General features: G+C 29.1%; 1 protein-coding gene across 1 annotated transcript; it reads right to left on the bottom strand.

Moving 5' to 3' along the window:
• Nucleotides 1-5,126: 5,126 nt before the first annotated feature.
• On the bottom strand, nt 5,127-8,167 carry LOC114189200 (E3 ubiquitin-protein ligase At4g11680-like). The gene is made up of 3 exons (XM_028077914.2): nt 6,921-8,167; nt 5,665-6,055; nt 5,127-5,568 (listed from the first exon to the last, which is right to left on the bottom strand). Exons 1-3 carry the CDS (start codon nt 7,352-7,354, stop codon nt 5,422-5,424), a joined length of 972 nt encoding a protein of 323 aa, XP_027933715.1. The 5' UTR covers nt 7,355-8,167; the 3' UTR covers nt 5,127-5,421.
• Between the last annotated feature and the right edge of the window lie 9,062 nt (nt 8,168-17,229).

Below are 17,229 nucleotides of genomic sequence, written 5' to 3'. Positions count from 1 at the left end.
ATGTAAATAGAGTAAATAGAGAATATGGTTCTCATAGTCACTCTAATCTTTGAAAATAAGAAAATTCAAATAAAGTTATCATTCACTTTAGTTCAAAATTTGAAAAAAAAAGTCACACCTGATTTATTTAAATGATAAAAACTTTTGAAGACTAAAGTGATGAGAAAAAGAATAGATATATAATTTTTTTTTTTTTTTCAAAGATTAATATGACAAGAGTTTTACCCTTTTGAAAGATCAAAACATGGTTTTACTCTATGAATATATATATGCAACCTCGTTATTTGCATTGCAAGCTATTGAGCATTGAGTGAGTCACTTATTGGACCAGCTTTTGAACCCAATTCTGCGAGGTTGGAACCAATCGATTTTCCTCTACGCATGTCATAAGATCGATGGTGGCGACATCTAAAGGAACCAGCATGTGTGGTGGGTGAGCATAGACAATTCACCCTCCCAGGTGATTTTTTCATGTTTAGGGTTTGAGAAGTTGGTGACACAAGCATGTGTGAGTTCTTCTTTAGTATTTCAACGTCCAACTCAGGGAGTTTATCAGACAATTTTTTAAGCATCGTCTTTGGTGGCTTTTGATATTCAGCTTTTGGCTCCATATTTCTTCTATCACAAACTTTTCCTAATAACATATCACATCAAGAATAGATTACACGTTCATGTTAAGAAATGAACTTTAAGCTTAACTCAATTTCACAAAACTAGTTTGTAAGGTGAAGTTTGTTTCCACTTGAATATTGTGAATTGACTTTATCGATAAACTAAGAACATGCTTTGTTGTTATTATATATGAATATCTAGGGATGGCAATGTGGGCCAGCCCGACCCGTTTAGGCCTGGCCCGCATAAGGCCCGCACAACGTGGGTTGGCCCGTCCTGCTCCACACACTTTATGTGGGCTGCAAACACCGGCCCGCCTTGTCCCGCACTTGGCTGCGGGCTGGCCTGTTTTTTTTTTTTTTTTTATGATAAAACTTTCAATGTTTAAAATTTGGAAAACTTTAAGAAGTTCACAAAATTAAGTAAAGACTTTGGGGAGTTGGATGATAAATTGATAATTCAACATTTTCATCATATTCATATTCATACTATGACATACACAATGTATTTTTTAAATTTTAACACATTAAAAAATACATAATACTTGTCTTTTCCAGTTATACACGAATTTGAAACGTTAATGCAAGAGTTTATAAAAAAAGTAATTAATATACACAATTGTAAGTTTTTTTTCTGAATTTTTATGCGGGCTTGCGGGCCGATCCGTGCGGGCTCACTACCTTGGCTCGCCCCGCGTTTTTTTCGCGGGCCTGCGGACCGGCCCGACAGGCCAGACCCTAATTGTCACCTCTATGAATACCGTTAGGAAGTGAACTTTAACTCTATTTTACCGTATAAAATCGACCTATAAAATAAAGTTTGCTCTCATTTATATTTTGTAAATCGAGCTTAATATTAACAACCTGGTATTATGAATGAGAGTTTATGTTGGTAAAAGCAAGAGAATACTACAAAGAAAACATTGATGAAAAACAGAAGAGACATTTTGTTACCTGTGTTTGTGAGATATGGCATGCAAAAAGCAGAGCAAGTTCTCCCTTGACTCAACAATAACCAGCTTTTCTCAATGTTCTTTTTGAATTCTCAGCAAGAAGGATAGAAGAGAAGAAGGTGGAATTTTCAGTTCATGCTTTCCACAAAAGAAAAAATAGTGAAAACTCCATTAGAAAAAACCGTAAGTAACCCTAAATCATTGGGAATGTTGTTAACTAACTTAATTTTGTAAACACAAATATGTGGTTTTTATCAAATCAACCATTTTTATTTCAAATTTGTGTTTTTTTAAACCAATCAACAATCTGTAACCTCAAGTTACCTTTTTTTTTTTTCTAAAAGAAATGAGGTAGAAAGAGAGTCTGTTAAAAATAATATTCCTTTATTAGGGTTTCATTGATCACCATTGGTAACTCTTTATTTTAACTATTTTACCAAAAATTAGCCTCACAATGTCACCGTATACTTACTTGTTCACTGTTTTCCAACATTTTTATGATCTTTATTTTATGTACAATAATATTTTGACTACTAAACTTTGATAACTTTCTTTTACAACATGAAGTGTCATCTTTTAAATGATTTTTAAATCTTGAAAATGAGAAAAAGGAAAAATGGAAAACCACTTAAAAGTTAACATTTAAGGTTATAAAAAAAAGTTGTCAAAATTTAGTAGTAAAAAATTATTTTCATTATTTGTAAGTTTTTCAATTTTTGTGTTGTACTGCATAAAATGTGGAGTGATTTGACACTTAGGCTTGTGGGAGAGTATAGTAATGTAAAAATAAATAGAGTGTGAAATGTTTAATGTGCAAATTTTATTTCTAATTAGGTTATTAAGTATTCATTTGACATATTGGTATAGATAAATAAATGGAATTAGTGTTGAAAATTAGCTTCTGTATAATAATATAAGGGGAAAGACATTTTTTTTTTGCTTTTTTAAAGTTTTTTTATTTTGACATCATTTTCACTTAATAATCAAAAACATATTTTCATATTTCTTGTAAATATTGATAGTAAATTAATACTTGAAAACATTCGTCATAAAGTTTTAAAATATTAAAGTCAACCTAAGTTCTAATATCTATTTTTATCTCTATTAAAATAATTCAAATATGATGACTCAATTTTCTAATTTTCTCATCTGATTTGTTATAAAATTTGTGTTACTTAAGTAATAATTTGTTTTCTATATTGAGGTGTTTGTTTTGTTTTGGTTCTATATATTTTTCTATTTAATTGAGTTTAATATTTGACAAATAGGTCAGCATAATTCATTTTTTTTAAATTAGTGCTAACACAAGTTAAAAATAATTACGTGTTAGTTCAAAAAATAATTAATTATTAATTTGATTTTTATTCTTTTTCTGACTCAATTAGTTTCTATATTTTTTTTATATGAAAACAATATGATTCCCTTTTCATCAACTTCATTTCCATGGATCCTAAAAACAAATCCAAAAACCACAATTAATTCATATGTTTATCTTCGATGGTAATGGAAACAAAACAAAGATATTGAATGTGTAATGTGAATTTAAGATTTTTACTAAAAATTAAGAAATACTTGGAAGTACCTCATCACGGCAAAGTTAATATTTTTCTTTTTCATAATTGAGTATGTTTGCAAGAAAACAATATTTCATTGTATATATAATCTTTACAAGTAAAATAACATATTTTTTTTTTCAAATTTATTAATATTTTGCAGAATTAAATCAATCATGGGGATACAATAGAATCAGTTTCTCACCTTTTTTCAATAATTAGATTCTTGAGATGGACTCAACAATTTAAAACCATCAACCATTTCCACACAATTTGCTGAAAAATAAACGTTGAATAAAAATTAAAAGAAATGTTAACAAATATAAACTCTTATTTAATCGATAAAACTATAGATATTAAAGCATCAAAAGTGTTAAAATTTCTACACAACAAAAAAAGTGTTAAAAAAGGTACGTTTATTATTTCACCTCTCGCGATACACGTATCAATTTTTTTCTTTTAAATAAAAACATAACAATATAAACTCTCAAAATCGTATTCATTATCTTGATGTCGATTTAATTTTTAATAAAAAAAGTATCTTTTTAAGATTTTTTTTTTTTAAATTAACCCATGTGATTGATTATTTGTTTAAATAATGAAAGTATGATTATGATATACTATTGTTTTGAGTATAAGGACCTAGCACCTATTTAAAAACACTCAATTTGTTCTTATCTTTTTCTCGTAGCAGTTTTTCACATTCAATCCTCTTTATCCCGTTTGACTGTCCAGACGATCGGGGTACCTGTCGATAAGGTTTTGATGCTTAAGTCAATTCAAGTCCGTTCGGGTGAGTGCAATTAATGCTATAATAAATACGAAGTAAAAGTCCTTACCAATTTACCTTGGATTCCTAATTATAGTGTTTGACATGGGCATGTGATTAAGATTTTCTTAATCACGAGCCAAACCCAATTGTTGTTTAAACTCGATTACTGACGACTTGTATTACTTTAATTTACGATTTTGTTTTGATGCAGCCGTCCGACTGAAGGGTCGTGCGTGCTGTCTAAGCCTCCATAATTATGTTATAGCGACAAAGTTCCACTAGAATGAGCGGCTATGGCCGCTCAGGTCGTGAGCTCCCTAAAATCACTCCGAAAAAATTGTCACATCAACAACCCATGGGATTATTTGCTTGTAACGGACTCTTCGGTCGCTTTTTCTTGAACTGCCTGACCAAGGGTCTGGCTAGAAATATCAATAAATCATACGGTACAACTCTGAAGAAATTACCACTTGATTCATTCATAGACAATGTGAATATAATTTTCAAAGCAAATTTCACAAAAGAATAATAATTATACAGTAATGCATAATTAGATGCCAGGATTAAAAAAAAAAAAACTTTACGTTATCTTTTTATTCCAAATAAATTCTAATTAATTTCTGTGTTTGTGAACATGTAGTCTCAAATGTTGATCAAACTCATGCTACAACAAAACCTTATCCCAGTATGAAATCAAATTCATATTTTTATAACCAATAAATTGTAACCTAAACATGTTTTTAAATTGTTCAAGATTTTACATGTTAAACGTGGATTGCAATCACTCGAGTTGAGTTCATTAATGGTGCAAAATCTATTCAACCAACATTGAAAATGGCAATCTAGTTTAATGTACCATCCGTACATATCAATGATTATTTTTCCCAACTTAAATATATATATATATATATATATATATATATATATATATATATATATATATATATATATATATATATATATATATATATATAACAAGTATCTCAATTACTAAAATTAAACTCAAATAAGAAAAAATGCATTTAAATTATAAAAGAAAAAACACTAATTTCGAGTGATACTAGATTCGGTATCCAAGAGTAATGTTTCATAACAAGACAACATTGAAAATGGTCAATTAAATTTCTAGGAAGCAATAGTTGTTGAGAAAACCGATAAATATGTGGTCCTAATGATATGATTAAAGTAAAAATAAACAGAAACAAGTGTACTCTAAATAATTTTATTATACAAAAAATTAGGAGCAAATATAAATATTTACTTTATTATTATTCGGTACAACTTACAATAAGATTTAAATGACATGATAATAAGAAAGAAAAAGCTTGTAGAAACAATGGAGTAATATGAAAAGTAAGGGGATTGATTCACTCCTAAGAATAAAGTATTCTGTGTAGTTTTTTGGTTACTGGTGACCTCTTGTGTACATGTACAAACTCACTCATGTAACCAAAAAAGGGGAAAAAAATACAAAAATAATTGGAAATATATATATTGAGATGAATGTTGTTGTTGAGTGTTGTGTGTGATGGCTACCTTTGTAATCCTTGTTTACAAAGAGGGCAACATGATATGATTCTTAGCCATTGATCCACACATTTTTGGTGGAACAAATGGGAACAAGGTAATTGCCTAACTTCTTCTTTGTCTTTGTACTTGGCCAAGCAAATGCAGCATTCCTGTCAATTCACCCAACAACACAATTTCAATTCAATATCAAACATCATAATAAATAAAAAATGTTAGAGATTTTCTATGATACTAGTGTGACTTACTGGATCATCATTGATCAATCTTTGAGTGGTTTGAGAGTCATTGGCAAAGTCCAAGTTGGTGTGAGCAGCTTTGTATCTCCAACTTGGGATTTGTGAGATTTGATCATCTGATGCCCCTCTTGCAGAGGAGCCCATGCTCATGTTGTATCCAAGGAGGGTGCTCATCAATGGAACACAGCAGCACAAGAGCAAAAACAGCAGAAAAGGGAAAGAGTAGCATATTGCATTCCAAGCTAGTAGAATCATGCATAGCACCTGCAGTTTTGGTGCTTGTTGAAATGACCCAAAACGCGAGTCAAAGGCCCAAACATTGCCCATCACAAACCATATGGCAAAGAAAAGCTCTAGTGAACTTCTGCATTTGTCCATCAAATGTGATCCCCTCAGAACACTGCATCATGCATAGTTCAAAACAAATTTCAGATGTAAGTTTGTTGACTTTTGTTCTAATTAGTTTAAAATTTTCGCTGACTGTGTGTGGTTTCTGATGCAAAACACTCTAAACTGATAAAAATATGCTTCTTTGTTAATAACTGTTAATAACAAAATGTTATTAGGCTTTTTGTTTGAATTATCAAACGTGGAAAATGGTGCCTGATTATTGACCCAATAAAAGCTAGGTTAGGTTAGGTAAGCCGAATTCATAAATAATTGTGCTAATCAAGAATCTATTGTCTGGTATATCTTTTTGCTTGGTTCCTGCTGCAACCAGTTCTTTTTCAGTGAAAAAGTTTGGTACTTTCTCATTCCCTTTTTTCACTCTGAAATTTTGATTATTTCATGCTTAAAAGTTAAAAAATGATATATTGTCTTCATATCCTAACTTATGTGATGAAAGTGTAGGTGCATTATTAAAACTACAATAGTTTCAATCTTCATCAATGCTCTGACCCCTTTCCAGCTCTGTTTCCCCATGTGCACCATGTGCAAATCCATAGGCCCACTACAATAATTGGCACTTAAGAAAAAAAAAAATCAAAAGTCCAACTTTAGCAGTTCCATATTTTCTAGTTGAAATACTATACTACTCAATTAAAGTTCAACAGTTTTTTTTTTTTTTTTTTATTACAGAAGATTCTGTCTTGAAGTTGTTTGAAATCAGCCATAAAACCAATGGAGTCAACATTTTCTAAGTCCAACCAGGCAAGTTTTCAGCACATTCACACAATGAGTATCCTATAAATTCTAACTTTCTGGTACTGTTAATTGCTAATGACAGTGAAAGGAAAACTGTTGAAATGAATAGAAAAGGGTACCTTGATTCTTCATTGTTTCTCTGCTGCTCCAAATCAGAAAGGTTAAGAGCACCTCCTTGAGTCACATGGAGTTGATAGTAGCGGCCACAAAGTAGCAGCAGATTAAGAACACACCCAGTATCATAACCTGCTATCCACACCCTCATAGGCCAAATAGGCTTCTCGGTCTTTGAAATGGCCAAAGTGAGTGTTGTGCTTGTTATCTGGATCAGTAAAGCAACCAACTCCAGCATCATCCAAGTGCTAGAATTGAAAGGGTTGGAGCCAAGATCAGATCTTGGTCCATTTTGGTAATGGAATACTCTTCTCAAGAAGGTGAACCATCTTGATCTAGAGACTCTCATGGCCACTCTAGTCATGAAAGAAGGTGAGGAGCTGCTTTGTGCACTGGCCATGCTATGTTCTGATGCAGAATTTGAAGGAAAAGAAGCCATGCTGCTTCAATTAAATGGAAATGTTGTCTTTGGAAAGGAATAGAGGATGGTGAAGAGAAGATACCCTTTTGCCTCTATATATGTATTCAGATCAGAAACAGTCCAAAATTGAAAAACGTGTGTGTTCCTGAGACCAAGTCTTGTTTGATTCTCAGTACATAGCATTTAAGAATTGAAGGAGAGAGCCAACTTTTTTGAAGTCTTGGAGATAATTTAAAAGGCATAAGAAGCATTCAAGAACTTTAATTTAAAAATACCATCTGTTGAAGGCTCAAGAGCACGAAATTCAGCAACCAAAGTTGTTGAAAACCAGCTCCAATATTCTTGAAAACCAGAAGCCTTATTCACTGCACCACCATAGCTCAAAGACTTGGCACCAAAACCAAACTAGTGCTACAATTACAAACCAAGATTTCAAGGGCATGCCATGAACCCTTTAGCATAAGATAGTGAAAAGAAAATCTCAGAGGGTGAAAAAGTGTATAGTGAGTGAGAAGAAGTTGGAGATTAAGTGTATATAGAAGGAAGGTAGGAAACAGAAAGGAAAGATTGGTATGAAGGGTATGTCAGGAAGGTGAAGTTTGAGTCTCAGAAGGTGACCAAGAATCGACTACTGAACTTTGCTTTGATTACAAGAGACTCTCAAGGTTTGGAGGGAAGTTAACCGTTGGCCAACTTCTCCTATAGCTATATTTTCTATGAAGTAAGAGTTGCTGAGAAAGCAATTGGAGTTCAATTTTTCAGAACTTTCCTCATTTCTCTCTCTTCCTTTGAGAAAATTAAGACAAACGCAAAGATATATTTTTTTTTTCTTTCTTTCTCTCACCCCTCTTATTATTTTGGAATTAAAGTAAAGTTTATTAGTTTTTCTCTCTTTGAATTCAAGTGGATAAGACTTAAAGTGAGTATCTGATACATTCATACTTACGTAGGACTCCAAGGGGGTAATGTTTGTTTGTTCATAACGTGGCCTTCATAAATGCATTGTTTATGTTATATATGATATAACTAAAAACAAGCCAAGAAAATTTTATTTGAATTCTGGCGGGGACAAGTGATTCTGATATTGTGTGGTGTGGTAAATGGTTGCCCACCTAATCCAACCAGCAATTTGTGTCAGTGTTAAGAGGATTGTGGCCCTACTTGGGTGTAGGAATCACTCACAATTTTGCATCTTGGCCACAATTTTCAATTGGGAGCACTGGTTTTGTTAACCTGTTCTGATATTTTTAGAGGTGAAGATAATGACTTGGTTGCTTTGCTTACATCATTATTTGGATCAAGGTTGTGTCTAGTGATGCAGATAGTTTCATTTTGCTTAACTTTGCACTGTGGGTCATGTAACATTTTCACCTAATTGTGCTAATCATGAGTGAACACAGATAATTATTTCGGCATGAATAAGCATGTTGGTGGTGTTCTTTTAACAAATATGTTAAAATGACTTGTGGTGAATTAATCTTGTTCATCACATATTTAAGTCAGAGTTCGATTGAATTAGAAAAATGTAATTTTTTTAAATGTGGTCAAATTAAATTTAATTTACTTAATACACGAGTTAAAGAAGTTTGACTCAATCAAGTTAATTTATAATTCATTAACAATAATTTTGAAGTAAATCAATTTACTTAACTCATTGATCCATAATAGATCAAATTAGACTACAAAATTTTTAGTTCACAAAAAATAAGTTAGATCGAGTTAACTAATTTTTAATACTAAAAACCATAAAAATTCTTTTTAAAATCCATTTTTCTAGTTGTAATTTGTAATATGATCGATTATACTGCATAAGGCGCTGTTCCATGTAGAGCTGTGAGAATATTTACTAAAACTTTCAATTAATGAGAGACAATGTAACATTCTTTTGTCAAAAGAGATGTTTGGCCACCTGAATACAAGGATATGTTTGTTTACTTCTGTTCTTCAATTTTAATTACAAATTTGTCACGTTAACTTAGCCTTTTTTTTTATATTTGTACATAAAATAAAGTAAAAAAAAAAAAGGTTATTGTTATAGTTCTTGTGATTGAAAGTGAAAACAAAAAGTAATCAAACTTATAATTTATCATTTTTTTTCTCGTTATAATGAGTTGAACATAAGCAAGGTTGAATCTTATTTGTGAAGAACTTGAAAAACTATTACTAAAAGCCAACAAAGTAAACTTCTTGGATGAAGCTAGTTAATGGAAGTCAACATCATCTTATTAATGTGATAGAAAGAAGGCCTATCCGAAATGATGGCAAAGTTTGATCATATTTTTGGGCAATTATTGCAAATGGGCATTAAAATAAAAGGGAAAATAAATACAATGTTGAGCCAAAAAATAAAAAGATAAAAACTTTAGCTCATACATCATTTTCTTTTGTACTACAATTATACATATTTTTATTCTTGACTCCAAAGAGCTTCAATGGAGGCCAAGAAATTGATGGGTAGGAGCCATGTACACTCAACTATTGGTTATTGTTTAATTATTGTTAATTGTTAATTAATAAGTGGTTTATTAACACATGTAACATCACAAATAGAAAATAAATTTAGTGGCAATGAATTTCATAAACACAACATAAAATGCTTAAATTTTTTTAGGAGTTGAAAATATTGTAATTTAAATTAGGTTGGTGACTTGAAAAGAAAGTGTGTGAAAGGGAATTGAAAGAAGTTGGGTAGATATGTTACTTGAAGAACTAGAATTGAAACTTTGAATGACCAATCAAAATTGGCAACATGTTGCTTATTAGGTGGATATGTAGAGGAAAAGAACAACCTATAATTAACAAATAAAAAAAAAATACTTTAACCTTCTTTCTAACTTATTTGACTTCAATTTGACCCTATTTGGCATGTGGGGACATGAAATATTAATTATTCATATTTCTTGCAAAGAAAAACAATAACTTTCAATGGAAAATTGGATATTGTGGCAGCAATATCTTTTTTTGTTCAACGAAAAGTTGTTTTTTTTTTCATAAAAAACATTAATTAATATTAGTGTATGTGTACTAACGTTAATTTAGAGTGGAAGTGTATGAAAAGATTGATTGAATAATTTAAAATGTTATTAGTTGTTAAGATAAGTGTATTTTGGTTCCTTAAAAACTTTAGTTGTTAATATACAAATATATTTTTTTGTTGTGGAGAAAAACTAAATTCATTATTTATCTTTTCTTTTCAGTTTTACTATCCAGCAAACTTTCTTTCTTCTTGAGTAAAATTTGTTTTTGATCTTTTATTTTGTTAATCTTTATTCTAGGAAGGGTTTGATTTTACAATATTCAAACATAAGTGTCACTCCTGAAAATACATATAGTTCATAAATAAAATATTATTATTATTATTAGGAGTGAATAAAATGCACGATTCTACTCAGCTACTATAAAATTTGATTTAAATTATAAAAGTAATTTGATAAAACTTAATTCAATATTTGTTTAAATAATGAGTGTAATTTTAGTGAATTTAATAAAAATGAACACTTATAAATGACTAGAAGTTTCTGACTTGTTTGAATAATGATTGTAGTTTAAGTGAATTTAATCAAATTGAACACCTATAAATGGTCAGAAGTTTATAAATTGTTTAAATTATTATCAATAAAAAATTTATTTTAACATACATTTTTTAATATCATAACTCATAATTTATTTTTAAAAAAGTAATTCAGTTTCTAAAAATTAAAATAACAATTTAATTTATTTATTTTTAAATAATTCAATTATATAATGAACACCAACATTATGTATTGAGAATGATGAAATACCCTTTATTTCTTTTCCAACCATTTTCAGTTTTTCCATGTGAGAATAATTTCAATTCCAATAATTTTGATTGTAAATTTATTCTTATGCATTTAAAAGTTAGACAATTTTAATCTTAGCACTAACTTATAATGCAATTTTCAAGAGACATCATGTTAGAAATTTGTACAAATTAATGATCTATTAATTAACAATGTTTACAAATCAAATTCTTTAACAGAAAAGAAAAAAAAAATGCTTACATGATCTTGAAGCAATTTTGGAGAAATTGCATCTTCCATCTTCTTCTTCACCCTCTTTTGGCTTTGTTCATATTTTTCATCAACATCACAATTCTGTCTTAACCTAATTTTCAAACTTTTTTGGTTTCTCTTCCAATTTTCATTTCTTCATTTTCAAGGTTTTCCCTTTCACGATTTCACAATAACCAAAAGCAATTCATCCATCCATCTTCACATTTTCAACTTAAAACAAGCACACACCATTGCCTACAAAAAAGTTTCATCCACTAAATCTAACATTTAAAGCAAGAAATTCTCTTAAACACTCTTACTTGCATTTAGTTAATTTTGGTTTAAATTGAGTTTGAAACTTGAATATGGATTCTCTTTGGCAAATTGAAGAACCTATTTTCTTGGGATAATTTGGATTTTAAATTATTATAATCTTAATGAATCTGAATTTAAATTATTTTTTAGACCTTGAATTATTATTATTTTATAGCACTCGATTTTATCAATAGTCATAATATATTATTGTATTTATGAAAACAAATTTGACAACAATTTTTTTCTTTAGAAAAAGGAGAATAAGAAGAAAAGTAAATTTAAGGACATAAAAAATAGTTTAAGAGGAATAGTAATTTTAATAATGACACTCAATTATTTTATTCATAAAAATCTTAATTATAAATATATTAAAACTTCATTTATCTTCTCTTTAACCTTTTAAGCTCATCTCTCATTTGTTTGATAATTAAAGACCATTTATAGATTCACGATTGAGAGGTCTATATATTCATCCGATCAGAGTAAAGAACAAAGTAAATTCACTTTTTACCCCTTTTAAGGTTGTTTTGTTCTTTGAGTTTGCATGTGGAAAGTAATGCAATGCATGTGATTCGAAGGTGCTCAAAATAAATCTTTGTTGCTTTGTGATTATGGTAATATGTTTAGATAGATTTCTAATAGGGGTTTTATTTGTCTAGTTTGGTCAACTTGTGATAAATGAAACTCTAAAAAGCAAATGTGAGTTAAATGATTGTTTAACCAACGTAAGGAAATCTAATCTTAATTCTTACAATTTTTTTTCAGGGTTAAGTATGTTTTTAGTCCTTGAACTTTGGCCAAAAATTGAGATTCGTCCCTAGTCAAAACTTTGATAAATTTCGGTCCCTAAACTTTAAAAATGAATGAATATAGTCTTTTTAACCCAATTACATTGACTTTTTTCAACATATGGAATGTGTTTCATGTTAATATTGGAGTTGTTTATGCTGCTTGACACATTCTCGGCTCAATATTTACTAAGAAATGCGTTCGAAACCTAAAAAGAAATTAACAAAATTGGGTTAAAAGGACTATATTCATTCATTTTTAAAATTTAGAGACCAAAATTCATCAAAGTTTCAACCAGGGACGAATTTCAATTTTGGGTCAAAGTTTAGAGACTAAAAACATACTTAACCCTTTTTTTTATTTGTCTAGATGGATGGTTGGTACATTGTGTTTTTTACCTTAAATTTGGTATGTCACCTTTGATTGATTTATTTGGTTAGATGTGTGATAATTGAATGAATGAGAAAATTGTATTACATGATTGAGTTTGACATTTGAGTGGTGTTTGAGCTTAACGTGTGAAGTTCTGTGATATAATGTTCGTAGTTATTGCTTGTATGGTTGTATTTGGGATGGTTGAGAGTTAACAATTGAGATTGAGTAATTGGCTTATGAGGGAACATTTTATACATTGTTTTGGTAATCAATTACAAGTTAGAAAAGCAGTAAAATTGACACATAAGCCAAATGCACAAACCAAATTACTAATTCTAATTGAATTTTGGTGTGGCATTAGGCGCTAAAAGGGTATCGACGACGCTTCGGGCTGGGCAAAAATAACCTAACTACACTGAACTATAGTTAATTTAATTATATTAAACTAAAACTAACTGAAATAGAAAAATTGAACTATAATATTTATTAGTTTAAGTTTTGAAAAACTGAACCCATAACAGTTATCTACTCACATAACTGCACTTTTTTTCTAGTGTTGTAAGCGGAACTGATTCCTATTACCCATCACAGCCCAGTAGTCTTGTAACACTTGTTTTAGCATAAACTGAATATTTTTCTTTTTACCATATTATCCAAATTTATTTTTTATATACCTAACTAAACCACCATCTCAATTACAATGAATTATTTACCACCCGAATTTAGCTATTTGGTTCTTTTCCATCAATTTAGAATTAGGTTTGGTATACATGGATTTTTCTTTTTTCTAGTTTAATATTATTAAATTTTAATTTTCATATTTTGTAAGAATAATACTTTTTCTTAAAGAAATTGATATTTGAAAATAGTAATATTCTTTCACAAATTGATTTTGGTTAATACATTATTTAACGTATATTTAATTTATTGTGTTGATATTTTAAACTATTAATTAAGTTGTCAATGAATAGAATAATTATAGAAGAATATAAATATGAGTATACTCTAACTATAAATAATGAATTCAGTAGGGGTGGTAATGTGGGCCGGGTCGGCCCGCATAAGGCCCACACAACGCGGGCTGGCTCGCCCCACACACTTTATGCGGACTGCAAACACTGGCCCGTCCCGCATATTTCTCAGTCCGCAGGCCCACGAGATGGTCCGCTTTTTTTTAATTTTTATTTTTATTTTTATGATAAAATTTTCAATGTTTAAAAATTGAAAAACTTTAAGAAGTTCACAAAATTAAGTAAAGACTTTGGGGAATTGGATATAAATTGATAATTCAACATTTTCATCATATTCATATTATGACATACACAATGTATTCTTTAAATTTTAGCACATTAAAAAACACATAATACTTGTCTTTTCCAGTTATATAAGAATTTGAAACGCTAATGCAAGAGTCCATAAAAAAGTAATTAATATACACAAGTGTAAGTTTTTTAAAAAAAATAAAATTATATGGGCTTGCGGGCCGGCCTGCGACCCGCACAGGCTGCGGGCTCACTACCCTAGCTCGTCCCTCATTTTTTTTGCTAGCCTGCGGGTCGGCCTGACGGACCAAACCCTAATTGCCACCCCTAGAATTCAACAACAATAATAATAAGTAATAGTAATATATTTTTAAAAGGATGTTTATAAAATAATTACCACTATTAGTGAGAATTCAAATTTATTTACAAAGTAAATATAATAAAATTAATTTTTATTTATACAAAATTAATAATACACTTACAAATATATAAATATGATATATTTAGAAACAAAATTGTAAATATATTATGTTTTTAAGAAAAAATGTAAAAATATAAATTTAAGTCATATTTTTTTATTTAGTTTCCGATTTAATTCAGGTAAAAAATAGTGTATTTTAGTACAAAATTAGTACAATTCAATTCAAAATAGTACAGTTCGGATAAAAAATAATGCAGTTCGGTACAAAATTAATGCAATTTAATTCAAAAACGGTTCAAAAATAGTGCAATTTAATTCAAAAGTAGTGCATTGAGTTCAAAAATAGTGCAATTCAGTTCAAAAATAGTACATTTTGAAAAATAGTTCAGTTTATAACAGTTCAATTCAGTTCATATTATAATGCAGTTTAGTTTAGTTCAGTTCAATTCAATTTCTTAAAATAAAAAACAGTCCAATTCAATTCATTTGAACTATTTTTCAGTTCAATTCAGTTTAAATGAACTATTTTCTAGTTTAATGCAGTTTTTAACAGTGCAGTGCAATTCAATTCATTTTGGTCAGTCCTAACTATGCTAGTTGGAATATGGTCAGTGAGTTCTAAAGGTAATAGCACCAGGCACCACACTGAGGTCATTGGACACTTACTTGACAAGGGCTTTAGGGCTCTAGTATAAACTTGTTTGTTCCTTTATCTTTCTTTCTCTATTCTTTTTTATCCTAATAGTTTAGAAAAACTCAACACTTAACATCTCAAATGTACCTTGTTCATTGATTAAAAAATTAAAAAAAAATTAAATTAATTTGTAGTTGGAGGTTATACCTTAAAAATTTAAATGAGTAATTTTTTTTAAGATATGATGTTCTTGAATTATTGCTATTGGCCATGATGAAACTTATTTATCATAATTAGCCATTACAAAAATAATTTACGAGTACTCTATTAAAAATAAAAATAAAACAAAAAAAAAATGTGTATATATAAATATTGGATTTTATTTCATATTACATTTTCGGTATTTGTCTCACTTTTCTATGTATGAAAAACAAAATTTTATAATTTCACCATAAATAATTGTTCCCAATAGGCTTCTTTCATCGCTAACATGGTAGCAATTTTTTCTGGAAATACATAACAAATTAATGTTATGAATAATTCAATAAGTAACCAGAACCGATACATCTACCCTCACCTTTTTATCCGTTCCAAATGTATCTCTTATCCTTCAAGGACAAATTGGAATTACATTCTATATGCCTCCGACACTTCTACAAGTGAATCACTTTCTTAATTTTTTTGTCGCTTGAAGATTAGTAACTAATAATTAATTTTTTTCTTAATTATAAATAACTAATACTCTTTTTCGTACTAGTGTAGAAAGTGTAGTATGTAGTATAATTAAGTTGGTTATAAGACATGTAGTAAAAAAATTATAAATATATTTTACAATATTTAATGACGTCTATATTACATATTATTTTTCTAAGGAAAAAGAGTATTATTTATTTACCAACTTAAATTATTGGAAGCATACAAAAAGCAACTTTAATAGGCATATAGAAAGTAATTTTAATTTGTCCTTGAAGGACGAAAGGTGCATTTGGGGTGAACAAAAAATTGAGGACAGAGTACCTGATCTACGAAACATTACTAAATTATTATTCGCATCTTTATTTTGTCATGTGTTGACCCAAAAAACTGCTGCAAAGGCGAAAGGATCATACGTATTCGCATCATTAATCATAATATATAATTTATTTATATAAAGATTTCAACATCAATATTTCTGAATTATTATAATTATTTTATTTCTTAATATATAATGACTGAAAATTCATTTTATAATTATTGTAACCATTTCATTATTTTGTTAATAAATTAATATTATCATTCATCTATAACAATAAAGAAGATTCTTTTTTTTTTCTACATTTCATAATACCCGTTTTACCCTTAATTATTTTATAAATAATTTACTTTTGATCATTTTTCTACAAATCTCTTTTGTCTTAAATTATTATTTAATTATTTTTACATATCTTTTTTTCTTTTAATTTTATATTTAATAACTATTTTAAAAATTATATATTTATTATTAATCTTAAATTTCTTAAAAATTAAAAAATGCGAATATTCAGACGACGCTGTCGCACCTATGTGTTCACTAGTAATTATAAAAAGAATTAGTTACCTGAAAATTTTAACTTTAAAATAACGTTTATATAACAATAAAATAACGTTTATTGTTATAAATATATAACGTTTATTAATATAACGTTTATATATATTTAAACAATAAAATAATGTAACTCCAATACATTGTATATTATATTATAAATTTGCAAGGTTACAAATATAATATTTTCATATAATCATTTTCTTTTACTCAAAGCTTTATTCTTTTGTGTATATTTGCACGTATGGATTTGTGAAAACGCAATTATTTTTTTTGAACAGATGTACATTTATTTGCAGGAACTGCAAAATTCCTTCCATATTTCATCTTTGCTTGTATGTCATGATTTGAGAGTATTATAGTTAAATTTACCAAATTAACCTTGTAGTTGGTGTAAAACTAGTATTGGGTGAGAATATTGGATGGTGTGTGAGTGGGAGCGATGTTACAAGGGATTGTGTACTGGTTACATAACTGCGGTGATGTGTGTATGTCATTGGTTACATAATTGGTGCTGATGTAG

The sequence above is a fragment of the Vigna unguiculata genome, chromosome 6 (assembly GCF_037176805.1).
Source record: "Vigna unguiculata cultivar grain cowpea cultivar isolate G323 ecotype 2 chromosome 6, ASM3717680v1, whole genome shotgun sequence".
In the NCBI taxonomy this organism is placed as follows: domain Eukaryota; kingdom Viridiplantae; phylum Streptophyta; class Magnoliopsida; order Fabales; family Fabaceae; genus Vigna; species Vigna unguiculata.
Note: the sequence above shows the minus strand (reverse complement) of the source record. Positions and strands in the feature narration are given on the sequence as shown.